Here is a 27,366-nt window from a genome sequence, read left to right on the forward strand (position 1 = left end):
TGTTTGTTGCAGTTTCTGTTATTTATCTCTTTAGGGGAAGGGGCAAGTGCCTCTGTGTACCATACCATATCTGCCAATGTGACACAATATATTAAAAAAATTGCCACATTAGGAATGACTTCGCCCCCCCCCCTCCCACAAAGAATTCCTGGCTGCGGGCCTGCCCATAACGTTGGGCGGAAATTAATTCTGGGGGGAGCCAAACAGTGAAGTAAGAAAATGCAAGACATTATAATAATAATTATTATTATTGGCACGATTATCCTGTTATTGCCCCGCCCCCTCGCCCCACACAAAAAAAAATGTGGTTGCGCCTCTGATGTAATTGTAATTTATTCTTGTTCTGGCTTAAAAGCAAACACTTTTGTAGTAAACAGTGTGTAGAATTCGATAATTTTACAGTATCGGAAAATTTCAATTTTTTCCGTCTCGTACACTCAAAAGACAGAGGCGTCTGTTGGTTTGCTGCTAAACTACATGAACGTCATGAAGCTGACATGTTTTATCCAAATGCTTTTGCTCTCCAGAATCCCGGATGTTCCTCCATTTTTGATCCGTTCTGTTACACTAATGAGCGATCGTAAGAGTTAGTCCTTGTTCACTGCAAATACTAGGCTTTCTGTCCAGACATGTGCAATCTGTTTTTACTGCCTTGCAGCTAAAAATGGAAAGAAAACCAGGAATTCTAGTAGTGGTAAGTAGTAAATATGTTAATTAAAATATTTACAATGCATTTGCTAAATGAGTTATGAGGGATTGTGACTCTTATTCATAGACAAAACACGTATGTCACGAGTGATTCATAAACAAACTGTGATGGGAACAAGTACATACAGAGAAAGTGGTATGTATTTATATGTGTTATTGTTAGCCATGTTCCCTAAATTACTATTTTTCTAATGTCATCATGTAAGAATACGTTGTAGGGCGTTGATAATTTATTATTTGATCATTGCACATCTATTCAGCCTTTATTGTAGTGGGTAGTGATTTTCGGTAACTTCATTGAATGTTTATTAACTTTTAGGACGTACATTAACAAACTAATGAGTTGAAATGTAATATTTTGATTGTGTGAGTAAGAAATATTGAAAATTAAGTTAAATGCAAGGGGGAATAAATTAATGTAATTGTTAGGTGTTAGGGATATTTCGCAACTATACTGTATCATGAACTATCTCTCCCCTAAATGATCCTCGTCATATTAAGAAAATTTATGTATTCACGAATTTGTTACATTTTACGCAAACAATAACGCACAGAGTGCGGTGATTTCGTACATTTCTGGTGCAAGGATGATTTTGTTCCTCACACAAACGGTTCAAATTTGAATTGGTATCTGTAAGGTAGATTAGTCCAAAAATTGGTAAGAATTGAGAATGTAGAGAAAGTCTGTAATTCACTTCCTACTTCTTATATTCACTTCTTATGCACTCTTGGTGACGTACCTGGAGTTATGATGTGGGGGTCACGTGTTAAAATTCCACACTTACGTGTAGAAGTTGTGAAATAACGTTGCTATTTACCGCGCGATAATTCTTCATATGGCGTGTTCCGTAATGATGAAACATTGTTTGTTGGTTACGTGCTACAAAACTAGGAATTGCTTATTGAAAGTGATCATTAGCCCACAAATCATTTATGGATAACCATTTCAGGTAAGGTTAGGTTAGGCAAGCATAGTTATAATATTTCGTTCGTAAAACTACGCATATACTCCACCGCTGATTTCAGGAAAAATGGCGGGTAACAGTTTCATACATCGGACACATTTCTTAGTTTTTACAGAAGAAACTACTTACGGAAATGAGTTTCTCTAAGGTTTCCAACGTTAGTCGAGGTATTTTCTTTCATCGTGATATCTTCTTGACCGGGAAATCATGTCAGTGTTTCCACCCCCCCCCCCCTTTTAACTAAACTTGCCTAACCTAACCGTATCGGAATGGTTCGTGGGGCTATCCGTCAGCTACCCGTGCATGATGTACAATTTGCAAACGTGACGAACAAGATAGTAGGTATTTTTTGGTGAAGAAGGTTGGAAATCACTGATATTCGAAAACAAACGAAGCGATATCATTCGCAAAGTAAGCGATATCGCACCGTTACGTGCATTATTTTAGTAGACAAAGTGTTTGTTTTCGTGTAAAAAACATAATGGCACCTTGAACTATGTTCCGCAATACAATTGGTAAGTACGAACCATGCGAAACACAAAATATCCAATTTTAAAGTGTCTCCGATGAAACTGGTACCAAAATGGCGTGTTCCATGAAATATTGCTAAAAAACTAGGAATTCCTTATTGAAAGTGATCATTGTGCCACACACAATTCACGGAAGTTTAGGTTAGGTTCAGTTAGGTTAGGCAAGCAGAGTTATAACATTTTGTTCGTAAAACTATGCATATACATCTACATATAAAAAAAAATCAATCTGATTTTTTTTTCAAATTTCCAGACGTGAGCCCTGGTTTTTTACAACAGATTCATGATTAGGAGGTCAAATTTCTAAATGTTTCCGACAGCTTTTAACTTCAGATTCGGGATTAGGAGGCCTCAATTAGTGAGTATGCCAAATATGAAGAAAATTGGAGAGGGGTCCGGTCATCTTAAGGGCAAATCCATTTCAATTCAGGCAGATTTGAGAAAATCTGTCAGGGTGATGTCACAGATATCCATGAAACTGAAATATATTTTTCTAGATACAAAATTATGAGACACATATTTTTTTTGTTTCACAACAAAAAAATTTTTGGCCGTCTTAGACTGCTTCAAAGTTTGGGGCCAAATTTTCACAAATTTTGGTGGCAAAAATTGTAAACGGCTGTTTCTCAGGAACTATTAAAGATATTTGGATTCTGTTTTTTTTTTTGTTTTTTTTATCTGAAAGTTTATTGAAAGCCTTCTCAAATGCATATACAACGAACTTTATATGCAGCTTTTGGAGTGTGCTATGAATGAAATTAAATAAAAATAGCCCCCTTTTGGACCCCCAAAATCTCGTAAAAGCCACCCTAAAAAGTTTTCAAAATTTCAGGGTAGTTAACAGCAATACTTCAAATTGAACATATATAAATTTCACGGGGTATATATGCCTGGTTGCAGTTTTACACAATATTTTAATAAGCACATTGACAAGCTAAAAACTTAAACGCAATCGTAATATTGAAGGAGACAAACCTTATTTCATCAGGCTTATTGGTAAACAATATACAAATCAAAAGAGTCCATAACCAAATAATTCATGTAATTGGTATATATCATCATATTGCTGATCATATTCAACATTTCTTATTTATAGAACATACTAGAAGTCATTTGTTTTTCAAGTTCTCATGTTCATTTGTTTCTTTTCATTTGGGACAAATTGCTGTTAATTCCTTCTGAGCTTGAGTTTTGAGTCATTAGGAAGATGTCTACAAGTGGAAAAGCAGTGTTTTCTGAGAAAAGAATAAAGTGATCTGATTTGAGAACAGGCATAAAAAATGTATATACCTCCGTACTGAGAATTATCATATTTGATATAGAGAAAACACTAGTGGAAAAATCACTAGATGCACGTGCTACCATAACGAAAACTGTGTGCATTCAGACGATACAATTACTAACGAGCCGTGCAGGACTCTGCATTACTAAACAGTGTAAAATATGTTACAGAATAAGTTAAACTAAAGGCGTAAGCCTCGCGGGAACATCCTGCTCAACCCTTTCAGTTGGTAGGTTAATTTAAACGGAATATTGTGACCAAATAGGGTCTAATAAAGTATTAGTGATGACCACGCAGGGCCTAAGAATATGTTAAAGATGATCATGCAGGGTCTATTAGGAAAAGGGGACCACGCAGTTAAGCACCTTGCTACACGGCAGAATTTATCAGCAGGGCATATTAAGTGCATTCAGACTGCAGAAGAATTTCAGACTGTTGTCCAGACATATACATCAGGTGTTACACTGATTTACATTCCATCTGCAGAGATTCATACATTCCGTGATATGAAACACAAAGAGTGGGAACATGTGCAGGCAGTGTGAATGATTCATAAAAGTCATGTGTGGCATGCAGAGGAAACCGGAAATGATATTGTAGTTTCCATTGCAAGAACTGCCCAGAATGAGAAACAAGAAGTGAATGTTACTATTGGAAACAGCTCACATGTTATGCAATATTGTAGAATTCACATATTGTAGAAATGCAGGAAGTGCATGTAAATTTCATGCTGCCATTGGACCTGCAAAGGGCTATAATTTTCCTGATAGAATTAGGCAACACTAACATCAGTGTGTGATACCTTTGCAAAATATTCTGCAAGTTCTTTCTCCACCACACCCCTTTGGACAATCTGGAAGACTGCATGCCATCTCTAATACTGAAACTGCCTGTGTAGAAAAAGCTTTCATGAACAGAACTAACATATGAAATGCCGGTACTGGGAGTTCACATCGCCTAGCTTGCATAAAAAATGTCTTACGTTTAAGTTTTCAGCTTGTCAATGTGCTTATTAAAATATTGTGTAAAACTACAACCAGGCATATATACACCATGAAATTTATATATGTTCAATTTGAGATATTGCTGTAACTGCCCTGAAATTTTGAATTTTTTTTAGGTGGCTTTTTCGAGATTTTGGGGGTCCAAAAGGGGGCTAATTTTATTAAATTTAATTCATAACACACCCCAAAAGCTGCATATAAAGTTCCTTGTATATGCATTTCAAAAGGCTTTTAATAAACTTTCAGATAAAAAAAACAGAATCCAAATATCTTTAATAGTTCCTGAGAAACAGCCGTTTACAATTTTTGCCACCAAAACTTGTGAAAATTTGGCCCCAAACTTTGAAGCAGCCTAAGTCTGCCAAAATTTTTTTTTTGCAATACAAAAAAATATGTGTCTCATAATTTTGTATCTAGAATAATATATTTCAGTTTCATGGATATCTGTGACATCACCCTGACACCCCCTGCCTGTCTGCATTTGGAATAGGCCTTAAGTAATATAATTATAATATAAGAGAGAAAAAATGTAATGTACATCTTTTTCTTTCTACTTTATTATTTTCACAGGTTGATAAACTAGTGAAGAAGCTTAAGAATTTTCCAGAAGATGTTCGCATCGCTGCTTTTAGCGAGATTCAGAAGATTCTACCATCTCAATCACTTTCTGAAGAAAAATGTACAAATTTGGAAGAGAAAGAAGGTAGTGTTTTTGGTGTTTTTATCAGAGCTTTTTAAATTTAAGAAACTGGCTTTCATTTAGGTTTTTGTGATAGTTCAGTCCATGTTCCAATTGTTTAATTCCAAATGTATCATGGTACACACATTTTTTTTACATGGTTCAGTGTCTAATTATGTTTGTTAACACTTATTGACTACTTTCTGGAGATTGATTACTTACGGTGTATTTTCTGGAGATTGTTTTTTCTCTTCGGTGTAATCCTACATGGTTCTTTGTTTACGAGTAGCCATTCATTTACTGTCATATTAGATACGAACTGCTGCTGCCATTTAATTCACATCCATGGATTGTGAATGTGTATTTCATCACTAAGTGCTATTGTTATGAAGGGTGTGGCAAAAATAGTTAGACGATGTTTTTTTTGCAAAATTATTACTTTAATGAACTTTTATTAAAAAATCATTTATATGCCAAGAATTTACATACAAAAGCATTACATATGGTAATTACTTCTTGAAACTTATTTCACTGAGGTGTGCACCATGGGTAGTCAAACAGATCTCTGCACGTCGCCTCAGCACACTCACAGCTCGTTGCACCATGTTGAGCGGGGTTTGTTGGATTGCAAGTTGAATTGAGTCACGCAAATCCTGTAATGTTGCAGGTTTATTTGCATACACTACTTGCTTCAAGTAACCCCATAGGAAGAAGTCACATGTCGATAGATCCGGCAAGTGTGCAGGCCAAGGAACATTGCCGCGACGAGAGATAATTCTTCCAGGAAACAACCTCCCAAGAATGTTGATTGAAGCATTTGCTGTGTGTGACATGGCTCCGTCTTGTTGAAACCACACCCGTGTAAGGCAACGCCATCTCAGTTCTGGCAGAACGAAGTTATCGAGCATGGCCATATATCGAGCGCACGTGACAGTTAACAGTGTCACCATCCTCGTTCTCGAAAAAGTATGGTCCAATAATTCCATCAAAAGAGACACCACACCATACTGTTACTTTAGGGCTATGAAGGGGCACTTCATGCAGCAACCTTGGATTTTTGTTTGCCCAGTAACGGTAATTATGCTTATTCACACAACCATTAATGTGGAAATGAGCCTCGTCTGACATGATTAACCTGTGCAGAAAGTTAGGGTTCTCATTAGTCATTTGTAACACCCAATTACAGAAGTGATCGCGTTCATTGAAATCTTGAGGGAGTAACTTGTGAATCATCTGAATTTTGAATGGGTGGAAGTGTAGGTCCTGGTGTAATATTCGCCGCACACTCCTATCTGAAATGCCAAGTGACACAGCATGCCTACGAGCTGAACGCCTCGGACTTTGTTCCAATGCCTCTCGAACCATCTCTATGTTTCCTGGTGTCCTCACTGTACGATGACAACCTGGGGATTTCTTTGATGTTGCAGATGCCGAAGCTCGGAAATTCTTCACCCAATTAAGAATAGTTTGTCGTGTCGGTACTTGTCCATTTCTACCAACGTTAAAATGACGCCTGAACTTACGCTGCGTAATTGTTGCAGAGTCTTTGTTCTTCAAAAAACACTCCACAGCAAAAGCACGATGTTCGTTCGGCCAACGCTCCATGTCTACTGACGGAAGGATTACGTAATACTTAAAATACGGCGCATGCGCATTGAACATTCGACAAATACTACATGCATACAAAATGCTTTGAACCACTTTACAAAACAAAACCAACAATGAACACTTTATTTATCAGGATACGTTTCTATGTTCATTTTACATCGTCTAACTATTTCTGCCGCACCCTTTATTAGGTGGGTCAGCTTCAGGTCTCTTAGCATGAATAAAATATCCCTAAATCAATTTGTTCTGAAGTAGATCAGGTTTATGGCTATTAGCATTAAAATAACACCCCCAAATGCTTTGAACACCTGATCATATAAAAATTGTATCTGGTCTTGAGCACAAAACTCCCTTCAAGCCTTGCATTCAAAATCACAAAAACTTGTGTCCAAGTCAACCAGAAATCAAGAACGCCTGCTTGCGTAAGCTACATTTCAAATCATAATTTCTCTGGTAACTAATAGTGAAGATTTTTAAGTGCGCTCATTAATTTATTCAAGCTTAGAACTTACTTCTTCAGTCATTTCCAGTATTCTAATACTCGCACAACACTTGCAAATAATATTAAACATTCAGAACCGTTACCAGTAGTTCTTTGAAACAATGATGGAACAAACACAATGATACACCTCAGCCAGGCTTCGAATCTTCAACCTCTGTCTTTGTAGCAAGTTATGCTGACCCTACAACCAGCTTTGCTGATTTTTATTCTGCAAAGTTTGACACTTGCAACTTTGTTCCAGCTTCTAACACACAGTTCGTTTGAGATCCAGGATGTGCTTGAAGAACAAGATGTTTGCAAGAAAGCTGGCTTTTTTGAATGGACGGTTTTGTTTCGATAAGGTGGCTTTTTTGAAAAAACAAAAAAACCGAAATTTTGGCTTTTTTGGCTTTTTACTAATTACTGCTAACCTATGGCACTTGCAGTGTCAGTTAGGAGTTTTAGAGGTTCATGAAGTCATATTTTGGAACTACCTGAATAATTTTACATCCAAGGGACACACATTGGCCATTTGCTTGTTACTAATTTGTTTTTGCCATATGTGAGTTTGTGTATTACCTACCCAGTAACATAGTGGTAACACTGTCTTATAATCAGGGTGTACGAGGTTTGATTCTTAGTGGAGACATATTGCATAGCAACTCGGATTCCATTTTAAAACTAGGTCCAGTCCTGATTAGCCCATTTGAGCATAAAATGAACTTAATCCAAAATTTTCATGTGTTTATGTCATCATATCATTGACCTTTTAAAAACAAAATGATTACTTATACTCAATTTTCATTCCTGTGATGTCACAAAAAATGAAGCAAATGCTAATAATAAGCTATGGTAAAACTATCATATGTGGGAAATCGCTCTAACTCGTTCATTCTCTACTTTTTTACATTCGTACTTACCTATTCTGCATTGTGAAAACCATTCACGCATAGCCCCAACAACCATTCATGCATAGCCCCAAAAAACATTCTGAATCATATAACCATCCATGAATAGCCCCAAAAACCATTCACGATAGCCCCATGCACCATCTTGGTAAGGTTAGGTTGCTTTAGGTTGGGCAATATAGTGAAAAAACTGCGTTTGGAAACACTTGCCAGGGATTACGTCATCAGATGCTCACAATATCCGGTTCAAGTACATGGATGGAAATGCAAGCAACAGCTTTCATGCATTATTATAGAAAAATACATGATTTAGTGGCCAAATACATTGATAAATGCAAGAAAACACTTCTACGACGTTCCGAAATTATACAGAAACTCAATTCCTTAAGTACTTTCTCCTGACATTTGGAGAAATCCATTTATTAAACAAAATTAGTATCTATTGTCAACATGTCGAGTAATTATTGTTCGTTCTTTTCTCGCTTCGTGAACACTCAAAATGGCAGGCAAATCTTGACCAGCGTTGTGTTTCAAACGGCAAAGCAGTGTTTCAACCTTCTTAACAGAAAAATTCCTGCATAGCCCCAAAAACCATTCCTGCATAACCCCAAAAACCATCCATGCATAGCCCCAAAAACCATTCACGATAGCCCCACGCACCATCACGGTAAGTTTAGGTTGCTTTAGGTTGGGCAATATAGTTAAAAAACTGTGTGTTTGGAAACACTTGCTGGGGATTACGTCATCAGATGCTCGCAACATCGGGTTCATGTACATGGATGGTATTATACGTGCATTATTATAGAAAAATACTTGATTTAGTGGCCAAATACATTGATGAATGCGAGAAAACACTTCTACGACCTTCCGAAATTACACAGAAACTCAATTCCGTAAGTACTTTCTCCTGTAAATTTGAAGAAATCCATTTTCCGCATATGACATTTTTACCTAAACTATTAGATGTTTCACGACAATTAAAAACTGTACTATTCACAATACGTATGCAGAACTACATGCATATATACCCCATTTAATACTTAAGATCAGTATGCTACTACAAAGGAGATTTAGAACCCAAAGTGACTTATAAATGCAGTTATTGTTGTTTGAAAATGGCCACATTTTTGATTGGATGTTTTATACAAATAAAGTTAATATATTAATATAATTCATAGGTCTATTCATAATGCATAAATTAATTAATACTGTATTGTTATTATTACATGAATAGATAAAGAATAGAGATATAGCAGTACATATTAATTATCTAGCTTATGTGTAGTTAGGACCTCCAAAATTTGTATAAAACAACAGCACAGTTAAGAAATTTAGTGTCAGAAAGACATAGAATAGAATATTTATTAAATAACCAAAAAGGATGCTAGATCCAGTTTATGAAAAGCAAAGTTACTGATTAATATTTTCTTGACATTGTCCTTGCCTTCCAATAAGTTCGACGGAAGTAAATAACCCTGAATTATACAACAAATGCTAAACAAGTATATTTTCATTTTCGAACTTTGTAAGTCTTTGGGGGGAGGGGGGAGTACAGAGGCCCAAAATACGTCCTTGGGGGAGAGGGAATATCCAAAAATGTGGAACAAATAGAAGATCCACTATTCTGTAGGGTTCATTGAATTTGGTTATTTTACGTCACTTTTCTACCAAGTCTAATCGTGACAATACGATGAAATTGATGAAGGGACATACACTGAAACAACACCCATACCAGCCCAGATTCAAACCCAGGACCCTAGGCATATGTGCGAGAATAAAATACATAAAAAACTTCTTAACTTGAATATTTCATGTTAACAGGAACTCCATTCTTATCTGCCCGACATCTGTGGTAAAATGGTTATTAGTACAGTGTACTATGACACCAGGGGTCCAGGGTTCAAATCCAGGCCTGCGCACGGGTATTTGTCATTGTCTATTCATAAATTTCCTCATGTCGTCAGTCATCCTCGTCATTTCGAATAGCTAAAGTGTCAGAAAAGCTATGCTAAATAACAAAACTAAATCAAATCGATTCTGCTCTTTGCGATGCCAGGCCTGGATATCTTCACAATTTCAAGTAAATTGTTTCGTCGATAGTTCATTAATTATGTCACTCCTGTTCATTCACTTTGTCACCATTGTAAAGCATGGTTGGGTGAAGGTCAGTATTATCACTTCAGCATGTGTTTATTGGGAGTGTTGGCCCAGAGGGGGGAAAAATTCCCTGTTAGTTTGCCACCTTTTCCCATTCCTGTAATTGTAATTCCATTTTAAAAAAATCCCTTTTCTGGGAATAATCCCATGCTGGTTAGCGAATTGGCATTGCAAAAGATTTTATTGGCATTGTAAAGTGAAAACTTCCCTGCCCAACACTTGGGTTTGGAAGTCACTACAAATATGTCACCGATCGCCTCCAGGTGCTGGTGGTAGCTTTAAAGAAATGGAGCCCACGTATACTATCGTTTTCTCCCGGGGTTGTTATTTGAGAGTGAAACATCAGTCACATTTGCTAGTCTATTATTTTCTCTAGTCTGGGCTTCAGAGATAGCCTAGCTAACCTAAGCCTAGAATATATGTATCTGATTGTTACATGAACAGCTAAAAAGATGGTAAAATAGAGATATAACAGCACATATTCATTATCTACCTTGCATGTAGTTAAGATCGCCAAAATTTGTATAAAATGAACTGTCCTGGCAAGTTAAATTAATGTGAAGCAGATAAAGGATTGAATATTTATTGAATAACAAATAGGGATGTTAGATCAAGTACACTAAAATTAAAGTTCCTGACTACTATTTTATGCATATTTTTGTAAGTAGTAACGTGCATAAATCTTCTATTGTACTATGATCTCAATCTAATCCCTGCTTTCCAATGATTGATTTATTGATTGAATTGGTGTTTTAAGTCCACTTTATGCACAGTAAGGCTAATTGGGACTGGACCTACAGTTTAAAGTGGGATCCTAACCACTATGTGCCTCCACCCAGCACCCCTTTATTACAAGAGGACGACGCTACCACTGCCACGATCGGGGAGGCCCTGCCTTCTAATGATAACACCCCCTCCCACCTTAAATATGCCCTTGCTTGTTACTTAAAAAGCAAAAGGTAATGGAAATTTCCATAAGTGAACTTGGATTTTATATATATATATTAAATCTTAGAACTGGATTTGGAAATTCAGGTGCCATGGTGGTGGGGGCCCTGTATTTGTCTACCGTGGAGTTGATGATTATGGTTTCTGCATGACAGTGAATTTTCTAATGGTATTGTAATTTTTTTTTATTTGCAGAAGAGGTACCAGTTGTGGAAGTATCTGCACCAAGAATGGTTACTCACTCTAGGAGGAGAAAAGAGGTTCCAAAGTGTGAAGTGATTGAGGGAAAAGTCCACTTCATCACGGAGTACTCTGACAAATCATCTGATGAAGAAGGGAATGACGCTTCCTTTGAGGAACTCAAATATAATGCCTCTACTGCTCAGAGTGAAGTCAGGGATATTGAAGGTGATGATGATGATGTAGATGCTTTGTTAAGAGAAGTAGAGATATTGGATGTTGAAAATATGGTCTATGTGAAAGTTGAGGAACCTAATATTGAAGGTATGTTTAGTAGAAATATTAAAAATATTCATATCTGTCTAATCAAGTAAACAAGTATAAAAATGTGAATGTGTGACATGCACAGTGTGAAGTACTTATGTATTGCAGCCTGATTCTCATTTGTGCATTTTTAGCCTTATCTAGTGGTCCGGGGGAAAAGAGGGATGTGCGTATCACATGTTCATGTTTTTAATACTTGTTTATTTTGTATGTAATTATGGTCATCAATTCTTAATTTACTCTACTGTATAGTATTGTGATGCCATGCAGTATTCCGGGCCAAGTATGTTTCATTTTTGGCTACCAATAAGGCTCATACCAGTGTACAGCCTGAATGGTGCATGGTACATTGAAAATTCAAGCACTTTGGATTGAAACTCACATATTTTCAACAATTTTCTCCTCTTTCCGTTTCTTGCTGTGATCAATAATAAATGGAACCAGACTTTTGAATCACCCTGTATTTATAATAACTGTGAATTTAAACATCAGATTCATGTACGTTAATTCAAGCAATGTTGTACTTCATTTCTGGTAGACTTTTGCTTTTGAATATTAGGAATTTGTCTATCAAAATATATTATCATGCATTGTCTAGCTTACTCTACCCTACACTAACCTAACCTAGATCTAACATAACTCCGGATCCCATTGGCGTCCCATTTTAAAATTTTGTACAGTTATTTAGTAATAGTGTATTGTATGACATATATTTTTTTAAAAAAAAAAAAAGACCCATTTTTGAGAAAATGGCTATCAAAGTTTTCTTTATACCACCTTCAATTTTTTTTTACCCTAACATAGGCATGCTATATCTTGTGTGAAAGAGGCATTTAAGACCTTTCCAACACTGTCCTAATCACTTCTATAGGTGCCCTAATTGCCAAGTTATTGCAATTTAAATTTAACATGATGTTCGCGGAAATGGCCAAAATCACACATGCACAGGTTGGTATTTGATAAATTTCCAGTGGGGGAAAATTCCGGTTACTAATCTTCAAGAATCCGGATATATATCTTATACTCGTCCTCCCTCCCCCAAAGACCCAAAAATTAGCAACCAGATTGGGGGAATCTCCCCTGATCCCTCTTCAAATGCCATCCTGCGTATATAAATATTAAATACGCATGTTGTGCCTGTGAAGTTTGATTTGCTTTGAATTTTGTTATTTGGCAACACTTTTCTTTCACCTTTTGGCTGATCGCAAAGATGAGGATGAGTGTCGAAGGGACCCTCACAGAGAACAGCCATGTCCAGGCTGGGATTCAAACCGGGAATTCCTGGCATCATACCTCACTGAACTAACCAGACAGCAGTGGTGTTACAAGGCCAACAATATGCTTTTTATTGTTCAACATATTTATTTTAGATTTATGTATATATGGTAGCAAATGTATCAATTGAAAATAGTTAATTAAGAGATTTTTTCTGTAGAAACAAAAATAGTGTGGTAAGAAATATATCTGGCTTATTTTTGCCATTAAAGAGGGTGACAATAAATTGGATAATTTTGGTTAAAGATTAAACTTTTAATGCTTTCTTGTGGGTATTTTTTAAAATATTATTTTTCTTTTCTTAATCTTTATGTTGAACATGAATCATGAAATGATAAAAATAGATGATTGGACAAATTTAATCTATACCTTATCCACGATTTTGAACCTAAAATTCTAAAATTTTGAAGTTGAAACCTAAAACTTCCATCATATGTTAACCACTCTGAAACACTGAGAATTGTTTTATATGTATTTGTGTTCAAGATCTTTCTGATTTTTCAAATTTATCTGTTGATCTAAATCTGTTCTTGGAATATAGTGTATTGCTACCTGACATTTGCTATGAGACTCTGCGGCAAGCAGCCCGGCGTCAGCGCTTGTCTTTCCTGGTGAACGGGTCCACAACAGTCTCACGCTACAGTCTGTTTTTTTTTTTGTTTTTTTTGTTTGCTCTCCCTGCACTCTCTTTCCCTTTCTGTTGACGTTGCAGACTGATGCCAGATAATCCTCCCTCGGAAGGTGTGTTGTGTCGTGTCCGTGTGTTGAAGATTGTGGCTTAATATGGCACCACAAAAGTTTACATTACAACAAAGGATTTATCTTGTCGAGTGTTACTTCGGAAAGAGGAATTGTGGAGAAGTGCGACGACGTTTTGCAACAAAATTTCCTGGTGTTCCCGTTCCGCATAGGACCACTATATTAAACCTCGTTAAAAAGTTAGTAACAGGGTCAGTTCTGAATAAAAGTGAAAGAAAAATGGGGAAATCTAAAAAATTAAGTATACAAAGACAATCCTCACACCATCCGTGAGTTAAAAGAGAGTACTGTACGAGAAATCTGGAGAATTACAGTAGACAAACATGCACGTGTAAATGCCAATTTCCTTCGGAGATGCCAAGAATGTGTTGCAGCAGGGGGACATCGTTTTCAACACCTTCTGTAATCAAGGTTAGTACACAATATGAAAACTGTAATTTTAATAGCCAACTCCAGCGACTGTCGCGGACCCTGTTCACCGGGAAAGACAAGCGCTGATGCCGGGCCGCTTGCTGCCGAGTCTCGTAGCGAATGTCAGGGAATGCTCTGTTGAAAAAGACCTGTTAAAATTTGAATTGAAAGACATATCCCCATAAGTGGCCCAAAATTTAATTAATAGGAAATATTTAATGTAGCTGGTAAGTCTACTAATGCGTTGTTTGCTAATTTAAGTATAGGGTGATAAATTCGTATAGGTTTTGTCATTCATATTTATTAATTATTTTTAGAGGTCCCTGTGAAAGTCTGGTAATTTTTACAATTGCAATCAATGTAATGAATAAATAGGTTACTGTTAAGATATTAGTATGATAGATTCATTATATAATTTTATTCCTAGTGATGCGGTTGTGTTACTTCATGTTGTGCTGTTATCTATATTTTGTAATATGGAGATTTTTATTCTTAATTTGAATATTTCGTTTGGTGAGAGTTTTGTTGTATAAATGAAAAGTAGTAATATTCCTCCTAGAAATACTAGGAAGAATTCATAGGAAAGTCATGCGGATTTTATAAATGTTGATATTGTTAGGGAGGACAAGTAAGGCACGTAAGTAAGACTATTGTGTACAAATTTAGTATAGATTATTTTATCTGTTGATCTTTGTGAGATGTTTTATGTCGAGATTTCAAATAAACTAATGTGCTTTTCCTATGCTTACAGACAATGAGCTTGAAGAGGAAGAAGTGAAACGAAAAGTTAAAAGGAGGAAAATTTCTCCTTTTATGCTGACCGATAATGCACGTAAAGAGAAGAAAGTGAAACAAAAAGTTAAAAAGAAAAAGGTTTCTCCTATGCTTACAGAGGATGCACACAAAGAGAACAAAGTCAAACCAAAAGCTGAAAAGATGGTTTCTCCGGAAAGGAGCAATTCTCTACTTTACTGTCATGTAAGTTTTCAATTTCTAACAATTTGTCTTTTATGTCAACAGCATTTTTGTTAATAAACTGTCCCTAATATAGGAAACCAACTATATTTTAACTTTTTTTTATTATTGTATATATTCTTCCATTGATATTTGCATGTTTACTATACTGCAAGGTCTGTTATTCATGGAGCTTGAAATTCTAAGTTTTACATTAAACTTTTCAGAATGAATGAAACCAGCACAGTATGGCATCAATTTAAGCATCATTTCTTGGAAACTACAGGTGACTTCTGACTTTTTTGTTCATTTTATATCCATATGAAGATATGACACACTGAAATGACAGAATAATATGATTGTTATTATTATTATTCTTAAGAAATGCATTTTGAAAATGTCAATTTTTTCTCAAGAAAGATTATGCTTATTGTTCGTTGAATTACTTTATTTTACTTTGTTTTTGGTGCCACTTTTAGCTAATTTGCGAAGATGAGGATGAGTGATTATATGATGAAATTGATGAATGGACACACACAAACATCCATGGCCATGCCGGGATTCGAACCCGGGACCCCTGGCATCGCAGCGCGATATGCTAACCACTCTGCCACGGGGGCCGGCAAGAAAGATTATGCAATTTTATTTAAAATGTAATGTATGAATGGGGAATTACTTTTCAACCACAGTTTTGTGCTGATATGTTTTACTTTTACATGTAATAATAATGATGAAAAAATAATGTTATTGTTTTTGCAAACTCAATTTCTTATGTAAATATTGTATTATTTCAAGTTTTCATGCAAAAAGTCTTCTTTGATGTTACTTGTGGCTCTTGTAATACGAGGAGCGCTCAAAAGGTAATGCCCCACATTTTTTTCTCATTACTGGTTCAAGATATCGAAGTGTCCTGTTCCTCAGTCCGACTGTGATGCATCCTTAGTTTGTGTGCAGAGTTTCACGTTCGACCGATAGGCGGTAGCAGTGTAGCGGTGAGTATAGATGGCGGGTCTGTGTGACACTCGTTACAAACAGAGCACGGTAATTGAATTCTTGGTGGCCGAGAACGAAAGTGTGGTGAATATTCACAAACGGATTGTGGGCACACCATTACGAACCAGAGACAAAGAAACAATCAATGGAGTGGCACCACACACAATCACGAAGAAAGAAGAAGTCCAAAACAACAGCCTCTGCCGGTAAAGCGATGATCACAGTGTTCTGGGACATGTTTGGGGGTCGTTCTTCTTGATGTTTTGGCCCAAGGTGAAACAGTAAATTCTGACAGGTACATCAACACGTTGGAGCAACTGAAGAAACGCTACAGGAGAGTGAGACCAGACAGAAATGTGAAAGATGTGTTGATTTTGCATGCAAAACCACACACGAGCCTGAAAACCACCGAGGCAATCGCCAGGTAGGTGTTCTCTGTACCCCCCCCCCCCCCATCCTCCTTACAGCCCTAATCTTGCTCCTTCGGACTTCTATCTATTCGGGCCAATGAAGGATGCACTGTGCGGTGTGAAATTTGAGGACAATGAGAGTGTGGTACGTGCTGCGAAAACATGGTTGAAGAAACAGCCTGCAAACTGGTACAGGGATGGCATACAAGCCCTTGTTCCAACGTGGCATAAGTCCGTAGCAGTGAAGGGAGATTATGTTGAAAAATGACACGTATAGAGGATACATACAACAATATTCTGTAGCAATATCATTAACGTCAATTAAATATTAGCTGAGAAAAAAATGTGGGGCATTACTTTTTGAGCGCTCCTCGTAGTTTACGTGGATAGAAAAATCGTCGATGAGTGACTAAACTCAAGCAATGTGTACTGGAGGTGTGACGCCATTCCAGTTACTGCAGAGCTGTCTGTTGGCGACTTTGATGTCCAAGCAGCATAATCCATGAGCCAGGACCTCAAATTTAGGCAATCAGTACCACTTGGTGGGATGGGTTCTCATATAATTTTTTTTTGCAAGGTCTGGATGCCTGGAACTGAAAAATGTGTGATATCATCTCATAACTCTTTGCTTTTTATCTAATATTAATGAATTATTAACCATAGCCAAAAAATAATGGTTTTTCATATTTTTTATAAATAGCATATAAATTCATCACAATATTTGAATAAATAAATTTAATTTCAACAGACTTATTAAATTCAATATTAGTTTATATTAATTATAATTATTAAGTGTAATAATATTAATATAATCTTTAAAATAATAAAACTTTATTATATTGCTTATATACTGACATAGATTAAATGCATAAGTTTTACTTACAATTTTCAATAATAATAGTGGCTGAATATTAAATACGCATGTATGTTATAATTTAACATAAACAAAATGTTGTTAGTTACCATCATCATCTTCTAAATAGGTGCCATAAATCATTGAATTTCACATGTGGGTAGTCTTCACTTCTCAGTGCACCTGGTGTTATTTCGACAGAAGATGCAGTTTGTAGTTTCTAATGGATTGGTTGGTTGATTGATTTGGTGTTTCAAGCCCACTTTATGCACAGTAAGGCTATTTGGGACTGGACCTACAGTTTAAAGTGGGATCTGAATCACTATGTGTATCCATCGGGTATCGAACCCGTGACCCCTTATGACGACAACGTTGCCACTGCACCATCGGAGAAGCAGTCTAATAGAGTTACAAGCTAGTAGATCTAACACAGTTTGAGGTGCTGGCTGCCACTCCATCCAACCCACTACAGCTCCCACTTGGACTAGGTGTACATGGATCATTCAGAAGACATCTCTTGCTTATAGCTGCTTGATAATTGCACATCAAGCATGTTTCTTGAGACAGTTCCTTCAATCTCACCCTTTGGCAAGGAATAGATGACATAGACGACATACCATGTCATTCACATAATGTACGGAAGATTTTGGAGCATACACTAAGCACGAGAACTGCAATTTGCCCATTACTTTTTCATTGAGATCCCATTGACCTCCCAGGCTGCAAAAATATTTCCTGTGGTTGTCTCTTGGCAGTAAGGATTTTCAGTGAACTTACTTTTCCTTTTCCTTCAAATGTTTATGGAGACCTATCATATTTCGACAAACATTTTTAATAAGAATTGAAGCTATTTTCCTAATGTCAAGGGCCATCATGGGTATTTTGGTATTATATTTAAGAAACAAATTAACCATTCATGGTGGTTGTGGTAAACGCGGTTTAAAATTACTTACGTGAAATTTAAAAGATTTCGTAATTCTGCATTGCACAATTTAATGGTTCAATCCTATTAATTTCGAAGATCCACTGTCTTCATTCACAAAAGGGTACGGCGTTTGAATGTCTTGAATTCAAACGCCATACCCTTTTGTGAATGAAGACAGTGGATCTTCGAAATTAATAGGATTGAACCATTAAATTGTGCAACGCGGAATTACGAAATCTTTTAAATTTCACGTAAGTAAAATTAACCATGATTCTTTCATGTAATCTTAAACACATAATACACACATCTGTGTCATCTGAGCCTCTCATTACCGCTTCATAACCCTCATTAACAGTGGCAGTATTTACCAACAAATTACCATCTCTTCTTCATGTTTACTATTGAGATTAAGAATTTTGGGGCTCCCTTCAGATGTGATTTTGCATAATTTATCTCCACAGTTTATTCCAAAGTTTTACAAAATGCTCTGGTTTCCTACATTCGTTAACAAGAAATGCAATTACAGTTCAATTATTTGTTACGTGACTTAGGAATTTACTTCACTTTTTGACAATCTGGGGAAATGAGATGCTCTGTGACTGATGTCCGAGTTCATCCCATGTGATTGTCCTTTCAGTGTTCTTTATAAACTTCTCATTGTACGTATAAAACAGACATCGATTCTTGGACTCCTATTTCCTTCTGCAAAGCAATGGACAAGGCAGATAGACCTCACCAAAGTTTGACTCCTCTTCTTTTACTCTCTGAATAAGAGTCATATCATCAATTGCCACGGCTGAATTTCCAGATATTTCCTCAGGGGGAATAACATTTTTTTCTGAAAGTATGTCTCTAATGTCCATGATAATGGTTCTAAGAGAAATCCCATTTGAAGATTCCAATTCTGTACTGTCACAATAATTCGACCAAATAGTGCCTTGTTTGATAATTGACCTGCCATTACTACCCACTGCCTTCTTCCTGTATCAAGAGACAAACCGGGAAAACAAGACGAAAACCATGTACAGCCGACGATTATGAAACTGAAAGAACATTCAGAGAACAGATATAGTAGAGTATGGATGAGTACAGGTAACGGAAAACCCTACAATCGATTAAACCAATGTTCACATGATGTGCGTTACTATAGAGTAATGTGTGTAGCAATAGAACAGCTCAGAAAGGACATGGTCACAGCAGTAACTCGCCCCTAGTATAGTGTGTGATCTTGAACGGCCAACTCGACAAGGTGATCAATGAGAGCTTAAAGGAAATCCTCGAAACTCTTCACTTTTCACTTAGGGCAATCTTCATCTCTGGAAGAGTTAAGTCAGGTGTCATGCTACCTAGAATGCATGTGCCAACTGCATCCCAGACATTCTCTGTGGGATTTAAGTCTAGTAATCATGCTGGCCACTCCATTCTCTCTATTCCCTCATCCTCTGGTATGTTGTGCACTAACAGAACTCTGTGAGGATGAGCATTATTGTCTATGAAAAGGAAACTATCACCTATTGCATCTGTGCATAGCATTGCAAAAGGTCTGAGGTTCTCGTCTCCATATCTAAGGGCAGTCAAACTGCCATTTTGCATGACCTGGAGGTCCGACAATTTTTATTCCAGCCCACACCATCAGTCCACCACTTCCATTTTAGAATGTTTCTTGCACAAAGCAGGGTTTTAACATGTTCCACATACCCTCCAGATTAGGCCCTATTGTTGTGAGAATTATGGCATGTTGTAGTTTCGTTGCATTCTGTCTTCTGTTCCAATCGGTTGTTAACAAGAGGTACCTGTTGTCTCTTGCTGTTGTTGCTCGTGGACGGCCTTGACCTTACTTTCGTCGCACATTTCCCGTTGTTTGGAACCGAATATACAGGCAAGAAATAGCACTTTGAGGCACTCCAAGGGCTACAGATACCTCTCACTGTCTGTCCAGCTTCAATCCTTCCTTTGGCTCTCCACGGCATTGATTCAGGTAAATTGCACTTTAGAGGCAGCGTACCAATTACCCACGTTCCTCAATGAACTCTTACACTGTTCTTGGACTGCTACTGTCATTCTCACAGCTGCACACTTAAGTTGTCAATTCAGATATATTGGCATTAATGATGAGCAAATAGTCAATTGAATCCAGTAATGGTGTTAAATCCGATCCAACTTGTCAATTAAATTATTAAATATTCACATATTTTAATTAGTGTAATTATTATAGTCTTAATTATTATCATCATTATTATTAATTTAGATCATAATTACTGTAATTGTCATTCCTAATAGTAAAAGTCAAAATATTAAAAATTATCAAAACTTTCCATTTACAACAAGGTATCTGGGAAGTGGGGTGATAACACACAGAAGGCAAAGAGTAATGACATGCTATCACATATTTTTCATCTCTATGCATCCCAACCTGGGTGCAGGGTTTGGTGGATTGGGATAAAATAAACCTTCGCTAAATGGCAGGAAAGCACGTCTCAATAAATGCTCGTCATTGCCTTGTAATCAAGGGGTCCTGGGTTCGATGCCCGGTGGAGGCACTAGTGGTTCGGATCCCACTTTAAACTGTAGGTCCAGTCCCGATTAGCCTTACTGTGCATAAAGTGGACTTAAAGGATCAACTCAATAAATGCTTTGGTTCTGGCTTTGAACTGCTTTGTTTCACTGATAGACCTTGAAGATATGATATCAGGGTCACTTTAATGTAGCATCAAACTTTACTACGTTATGTATATTTGTTATAAGGATATAATAATTCTGAAATCATTATACCTTTGCTTTTGTTTCTTCCAACCTTACAGGAATGTGGGTATTGCGCTGAAAAGAAGTCTGACTTAGTTGAGCATATGAATGATCATTTTGGAGATGAATCTACTACATGTTTTGAGTGTGGTAAAACATTTGAAAAACCAACATTATTGGGTAAGTTTTTATTAAATGTGCATACAGAAGATGAAAGTGTACAAGGTGTACAACTTTGCTTCCGCCGTTTTTCCCCAAAAATATGACGCTGTAATGAAAAACATTGCTTACCCAGGCATTATTCAAAGTATTGTCCATCGCTGGCCACTGCTTTCTCCCATCTTTCGGGCAGCGTACGAATGCCGCGTCTAAAAAAATGTTCATCTTTGGAGGCGATCCACGAATCGATCCACTTTTTGACTTCTTCATAAGATCGGAAGTGTTGGTCAACCACTTCATGAGCCATTAATCTAAACAGGTGATAATCAGAGGGAGCAATGTCTGGAGAATAAGGCGGGTGGAGTAGGACGTCCCATCTTAATGTTTCCAGGTACGTTTTCACCACTTTGGCAACGTGGGGTCGTGCGTTGTCATGCTGCAAAATCACTTTGTCGTGCCTCTCGCTGTATTGTGGCCGTTTGTCTTTCAATGCTCGGCTCAAACGCATTAATTGCGTTCGATAACGAGCACCTGTGATTGTTTCACTTGGTTTTAACAGCTCATAGTACACGACACCGAGCTGGTCTTCCACCACTATGCCGGTCTTCGACGTTAAAGTCACCGTTCTTGAAGCGTTGAAACCACTCACGACAGGTTCTCTCACTTATAGCATCCTCACCATACGTAGTGGAGAGCATTCGATGAGCCTCAGCTGCAGTTTTCTTCATATTGAAACAAAAAAGTAGAACCTCCCGCAAATGGCGAGAATTTGGCTCGTACACTGACATTTTCAATCGCGAACAACTTCACGATGCACACACCACTCGACTAATGTTTGACTAATGTTATCTTGACAGAGGTCCAAGCTAACTGCGTGACGTCTGCGATCTGCTTCTTTCGACCGCTACTTCCTGTTGTTGCCACCTGTCGGAAAACGGCGGATTACCCGGCATTGCTTGGTTATTTATTTATCCCAATCTTCTATTGGACAGGAAAATAATGAATTCAAACTATAGTGTAAAATGTAACTAATTTTATTTACAGGTATCTAAAAGTATTAGCACAGTTTACAAATTATGAATAAAATCTTTTACAAATTCACTATAATATTAATTTAACTCAAAACTTGATTATAAACAACATTTTTAGTTTCACCTCCAGGAGCAAGAATAAAGAAATTGAAGGGCATTGGGAGTGTCACTATTCATCGTAGCGACCCCGAAAGCTATGGATTCCACACTAATATCGATTATTTTTACATGACACCCCCTTCCCACCCCCACCAATAGGGGTTCCAGAGGTCTTTTACCCTCAGTCTTTCTTTCCAGATTGTAAGTCATATGTGTATGAAGTTTGGTTGAAATTGCTCCAGGCGTTCGAGAGTTAGCTCATTTTGGACATTTTACTTTTCACCACTCATGCCAATAGGTGATGAACTTGGGGTTGAACAGCATTGGGAGTATCACTATTCATTTTAGCGACCCCGAAAACTATGGATTCCACACTAATATCGGTCTTTTTTATTATTTTTACTAGGGCTGAGTGGATACCGATACGGATGTACAGTTCTGTTCACAATATCTGGCACACTGCAGTGTTGCGCACAGCATTCTGCAGTGTTGCTTACCACGAAAGTCTTTCACCGGATGCAGGGAATGTTCTGACTTGCTGAGTGAAAAGAAACAGTTACAGGAAAGCTTTGCATTTTAATTATTAATGCAATGCAGTGTGCAATTTTAAAAGAGAATGGCGGGAAAAAAGTCAGGAAAATATGTTCGAGATAATCAGTATCCCATAACTAATAAAAAAAAGAAGAAAAAAACTGCATCAATACAGTCGCTTGCGAAAAGCTGATGTGCATTTGAAAGCAGAGGGGAGTGGATGGTGGTTCCATTACGTCTTTCCCTAGATTAACGTAACAGCAAAGTCGACATTCACCAAGAGGACCTGGGATCGAATTCCGACCTGAGCGTGGAGTTAGCGCATCGCACTGTGATGCCAGGGGTCCCGGGTTCGAATCCCGCTCGGGCTTGGTAATTTGTGAATGTCCATTCATCCATTTCATCACTCATCCCCATCTTTGCAAATTAGCCAAGAGGCACAAAACGCAAAGTAAAATAAACTAAATCAGTCAGTCAATCAATTCGATCTGATAGTTTTTCTTGTATGTACGCATTGCTTGCATTATAGAATTATTTTCTTGTAGTTTACGGTTATTACAAGCATAAGAAAACAGTTTTTCTTTGTGACGTTTCAGGAGAACACACGCTCCTTTCATCAGACATTTATTTTCATTTTGACTAAAGATACAGTTATAACAATGGTTAGTAATTTTTAAATAAAAAGAATCCGTTATATAATGGACGTTGTCAATGTTACATTGTTGTAATATAGCAACTTAACTGTGAAAAAAAGCAGTCTGTTGTATTTTTATTTGAGATTTTTTAAATTATGAATCCCAAATATCAGGTAATTCAAATTCATCATTGTTTTTACACAGTCTCTTGATGTTTTCTGTTACATTAAATTTCAAAGATGGTGGCTTACTCCATTTGTGAAAAAGAAAACTCCATACTGGATCTACATTACCATTTTCATTATTTAATTTATTCCAGTGTTCTTCTGCAATGAACGAAGCTTCCCAGACATTCAACTCTGTGTTTCCCGTTAATCTTTTTAAAACCCTTCTCTTTTTAATCAAATGTTTCTCTTCGATGATATGAGTTGACAAACCTGTTCTTGGGTTTAGATTTATAATGTCCAAATCGTGTTCGTGCCATCTTATTGCCATTTTCCTTGCTGTTTGTCCCACATAATCCTTTGAACATGAACAACTTATATTATATATTCCTGTGGTTTCCGCATCTGGTAGAGAGTTTCTCATTTTGAATTCATTAAATGTACATTCCAAACTTCTTGGTGATTTAAAAACAATTTTGAAATCAAAACTTCTGAAAATTTTTGCAATTTTATGTGAGAATCCCTTGTGGAATGGAATGCACACAAATTTCTTTTCAACAGATTTTTCATCTTTGTCTGTATTTCTCTTTTCCTTTAGTTTTCTTGCTACTTGTTTTTTGATTTGGTTTATTCTGTTAGTGTGAAAGCCATTTTCTTTTGCTATATTAAAAAGCCTTTCTTCTTCATTTTTGATATCCTCATTATTAGAACATAGTCTTTGTGCTCTCAGGAAAAAATTTAAAAATATGTTATCCATTGTTATACGCGAATGTTCTGAATTGACATGGATGTATTTTTCACCCGCTAATTTTTTTCTATGGACTGATGTTTGAATTGTTGAGTCAGTTGTCTTAATTTGCAGATCAAGGAAAGAAATTACATTGTTATTCATGGGTTCACAAGTGAATTTTATGCGATGATGTGATTCATTTAACAATTTAAATACGTCCATGATGGTGTTATCATTTTTAGCAATAATTAGCACATCATCTACATATCTGATGTAGAGTTTGATATCCGCACCTATTGCATTAACAATTGGAGATTCTATGTAATGAAGGAAAATGCTGGAGATGATTCCGGATACTGGGTTTCCCATTGATAGACCATTACTTTGCTGATAGATTTTGCCATCAAATATAAAGTAATTGTAATTTGCACATACAGTAAACCATCGAACCATTTCCCATGATTCTACTGGGTTAACCTTCATCTCAATAAGCCATCTGTGTAATGCATCTGTGGCACCTTATATTGGGACACTTGGATATAAATTTTCAACATCAAAACTTGCAATACGATACTCATTATTCCAAACAATATTTTTTAGTTTCTGTTTCACTTCATATGCATTTTTAACACTGAATGGTGTTTGTTGTTTAATTATAGCAAGTCTTTCAACTAAATATTTGGATAGTTTGTATGCAGGATGTGTGTAAGTTGCAATGATGGGTCGTATTGGAGTTCCTGGTTTGTGAGTTTTTGGTAGTCCAAAGGCAATCGGCAGGGTTGAATTTTTGACAATGAGTTTTTTCTTCATTTCCCTTGGTATCGTGATACTGCTTTCAATTACTTTCTTTACCTCATTTATTATTTTATTTATAGGGTTTCGAGAGGTTTCTGTGAAATTGTTTACTTTGAAACATTCTTCCATTTTTTCTTTATAGTCCTTAATTCGGATAAGGACAGGTTTATTTTCCTTGTCTGATTTTGTTAAGAAAATGTTGTTTTCTTTCAACCAGATCTTGAAGCCATGAACTTTTTTCTCCAACCTTATATGCTCTTTCTCCCGTTTTGTGTATTTTGGACCTCTGTTATTTCTTCTGTTGTATTCAAAACTTAACCGTTCATCAAGAGCATCATGTGTGAGACTTCGTAATTTTCTCTTTTCCTCCTCATCATCTAAGAAATTCAGTGCTTTTTCTATTGAAATCACAAAATCTTCTTTGTGTATATAAGCATTACCAACTGCAAATTTCATTCCGAATTGAAAAATTTGTATATACTCATCAGGTACCTCAATATCCGTAAGATTTATAAATAATCTGTTGTCAATGTTCTTAGTTTCTATTTTACCAGTGACATTAACTGCTTCTCTTCTTTCATTGTTGTTGTGTGTAACTTGTTCTTCTTGAATTAGCTGGTAGAATTTCCTATCAAGTCTCCTTTCTGAAAGCTTGCTGTAGTGTTCTACAACTTGTTGTGTAGCTCTGTTTACTTTATCCCATATGAGTGGATGCAAAGAATTTGACAAGGTGATGTGGAGATCATATGTCTTTCGAGAAAGGCTGTCCAATTCTGAGTACGAGTCCCTCATTAGTCGTCCTATCATTAACATTTGTAGCTTGCCTTTAAATTCACTGGTGTAGGTATTACGAGTTCTAACTTTCCACTTCAAAAAATTTGGCACTATATTGTTTAACTTGCATCTTCTCAAAAATCTGATTCTCTGAAGTGTTGTTTGAATCTTGATTTGATATTTCTGGAAGGTACGTACCTCTCTCCCCGTAATAGATGAATAATAGTTTTTCTTGTATGTATGCATTGCTTGCATTATAGAATTATTTTCTTGTAGTTTACGGTTATTACAAGCATAAGAAAACAGTTTTTCTTTGTGACGTTTCAGGAGAACACACGCTCCTTTCATCAGACATTTATTTTCATTTTGACTAAAGATACAGTTATAACAATGGTTAGTAATTTTTAAATAAAAAGAATCCGTTATATAATGGACGTTGTCAATGTTACATTGTTGTAATATAGCAACTTAACTGTGAAAAAAAGCAGTCTGTTGTATTTTTATTTGAGATTTTTTAAATTATGAATCCCAAATATCATCAGGTAATTCAAATTCATCATTGTTTTCACACAGTCTCTTGATGTTTTCTGTTACATTAAATTTCAAAGATGGTGGCTTACTCCATTTGTGAAAAAGAAAACTCCATACTGGATCTACATTACCATTTTCATTATTTAATTTATTCCAGTGTTCTTCTGCAATGAACGAAGCTTCCCAGACATTCAACTCTGTGTTTCCCGTTAATCTTTTTAAAACCCTTCTCTTTTTAATCAAATGTTTCTCTTCGATGATATGAGTTGACAAACCTGTTCTTGGGTTTAGATTTATAATGTCCAAATCGTGTTCGTGCCATCTTATTGCCATTTTCCTTGCTGTTTGTCCCACATAATCCTTTGAACATGAACAACTTATATTATATATTCCTGTGGTTTCCGCATCTGGTAGAGAGTTTCTCATTTTGAATTCATTAAATGTACATTCCAAACTTCTTGGTGATTTAAAAACAATTTTGAAATCAAAACTTCTGAAAATTTTTGCAATTTTATGTGAGAATCCCTTGTGGAATGGAATGCACACAAATTTCTTTTCAACGGATTTTTCATCTTTGTATGTATTTCTCTTTTCCTTTAGTTTTCTTGCTACAACTAAAGGAATCAGAGAATCAGAGAATCAGATTTTTGAGAAGATGCAAGTTAAACAATATAGTGCCAAATTTTTTGAAGTGGAAAGTTAGAACTCGTAATACCTACACCAGTGAATTTAAAGGCAAGCTACAAATGTTAATGATAGGACGACTAATGAGGGACTCGTACTCAGAATTGGACAGCCTTTCTCAAAAGACATATGATCTC

At 36.5% G+C, this 27,366-nt stretch overlaps 1 protein-coding gene across 1 annotated transcript in view; it reads left to right on the forward strand.

Annotated features, from left to right (window-relative positions):
- Positions 1 to 547: 547 nt before the first annotated feature.
- The window catches only part of LOC145998705 (uncharacterized), a 44,627-nt gene continuing 17,808 nt past the window's right edge, over positions 548 to 27,366 (forward strand). Inside the window, exons 1-5 of the mRNA XM_083135195.1 lie at positions 548 to 694; positions 5,060 to 5,192; positions 11,466 to 11,774; positions 14,971 to 15,197; positions 21,156 to 21,276. Coding sequence (XP_082991321.1) covers positions 665 to 694; positions 5,060 to 5,192; positions 11,466 to 11,774; positions 14,971 to 15,197; positions 21,156 to 21,276 — 820 coding nt within the window. The 5' untranslated portion in view covers positions 548 to 664. The remainder of the gene's footprint in view (positions 695 to 5,059; positions 5,193 to 11,465; positions 11,775 to 14,970; positions 15,198 to 21,155; positions 21,277 to 27,366) is intronic.

This window comes from Lepisma saccharinum, chromosome 14 (assembly GCF_977018435.1).
Source record: "Lepisma saccharinum chromosome 14, izLepSacc3.1, whole genome shotgun sequence".
Taxonomy (NCBI): Eukaryota; Metazoa; Arthropoda; class Insecta; order Zygentoma; family Lepismatidae; genus Lepisma; species Lepisma saccharinum.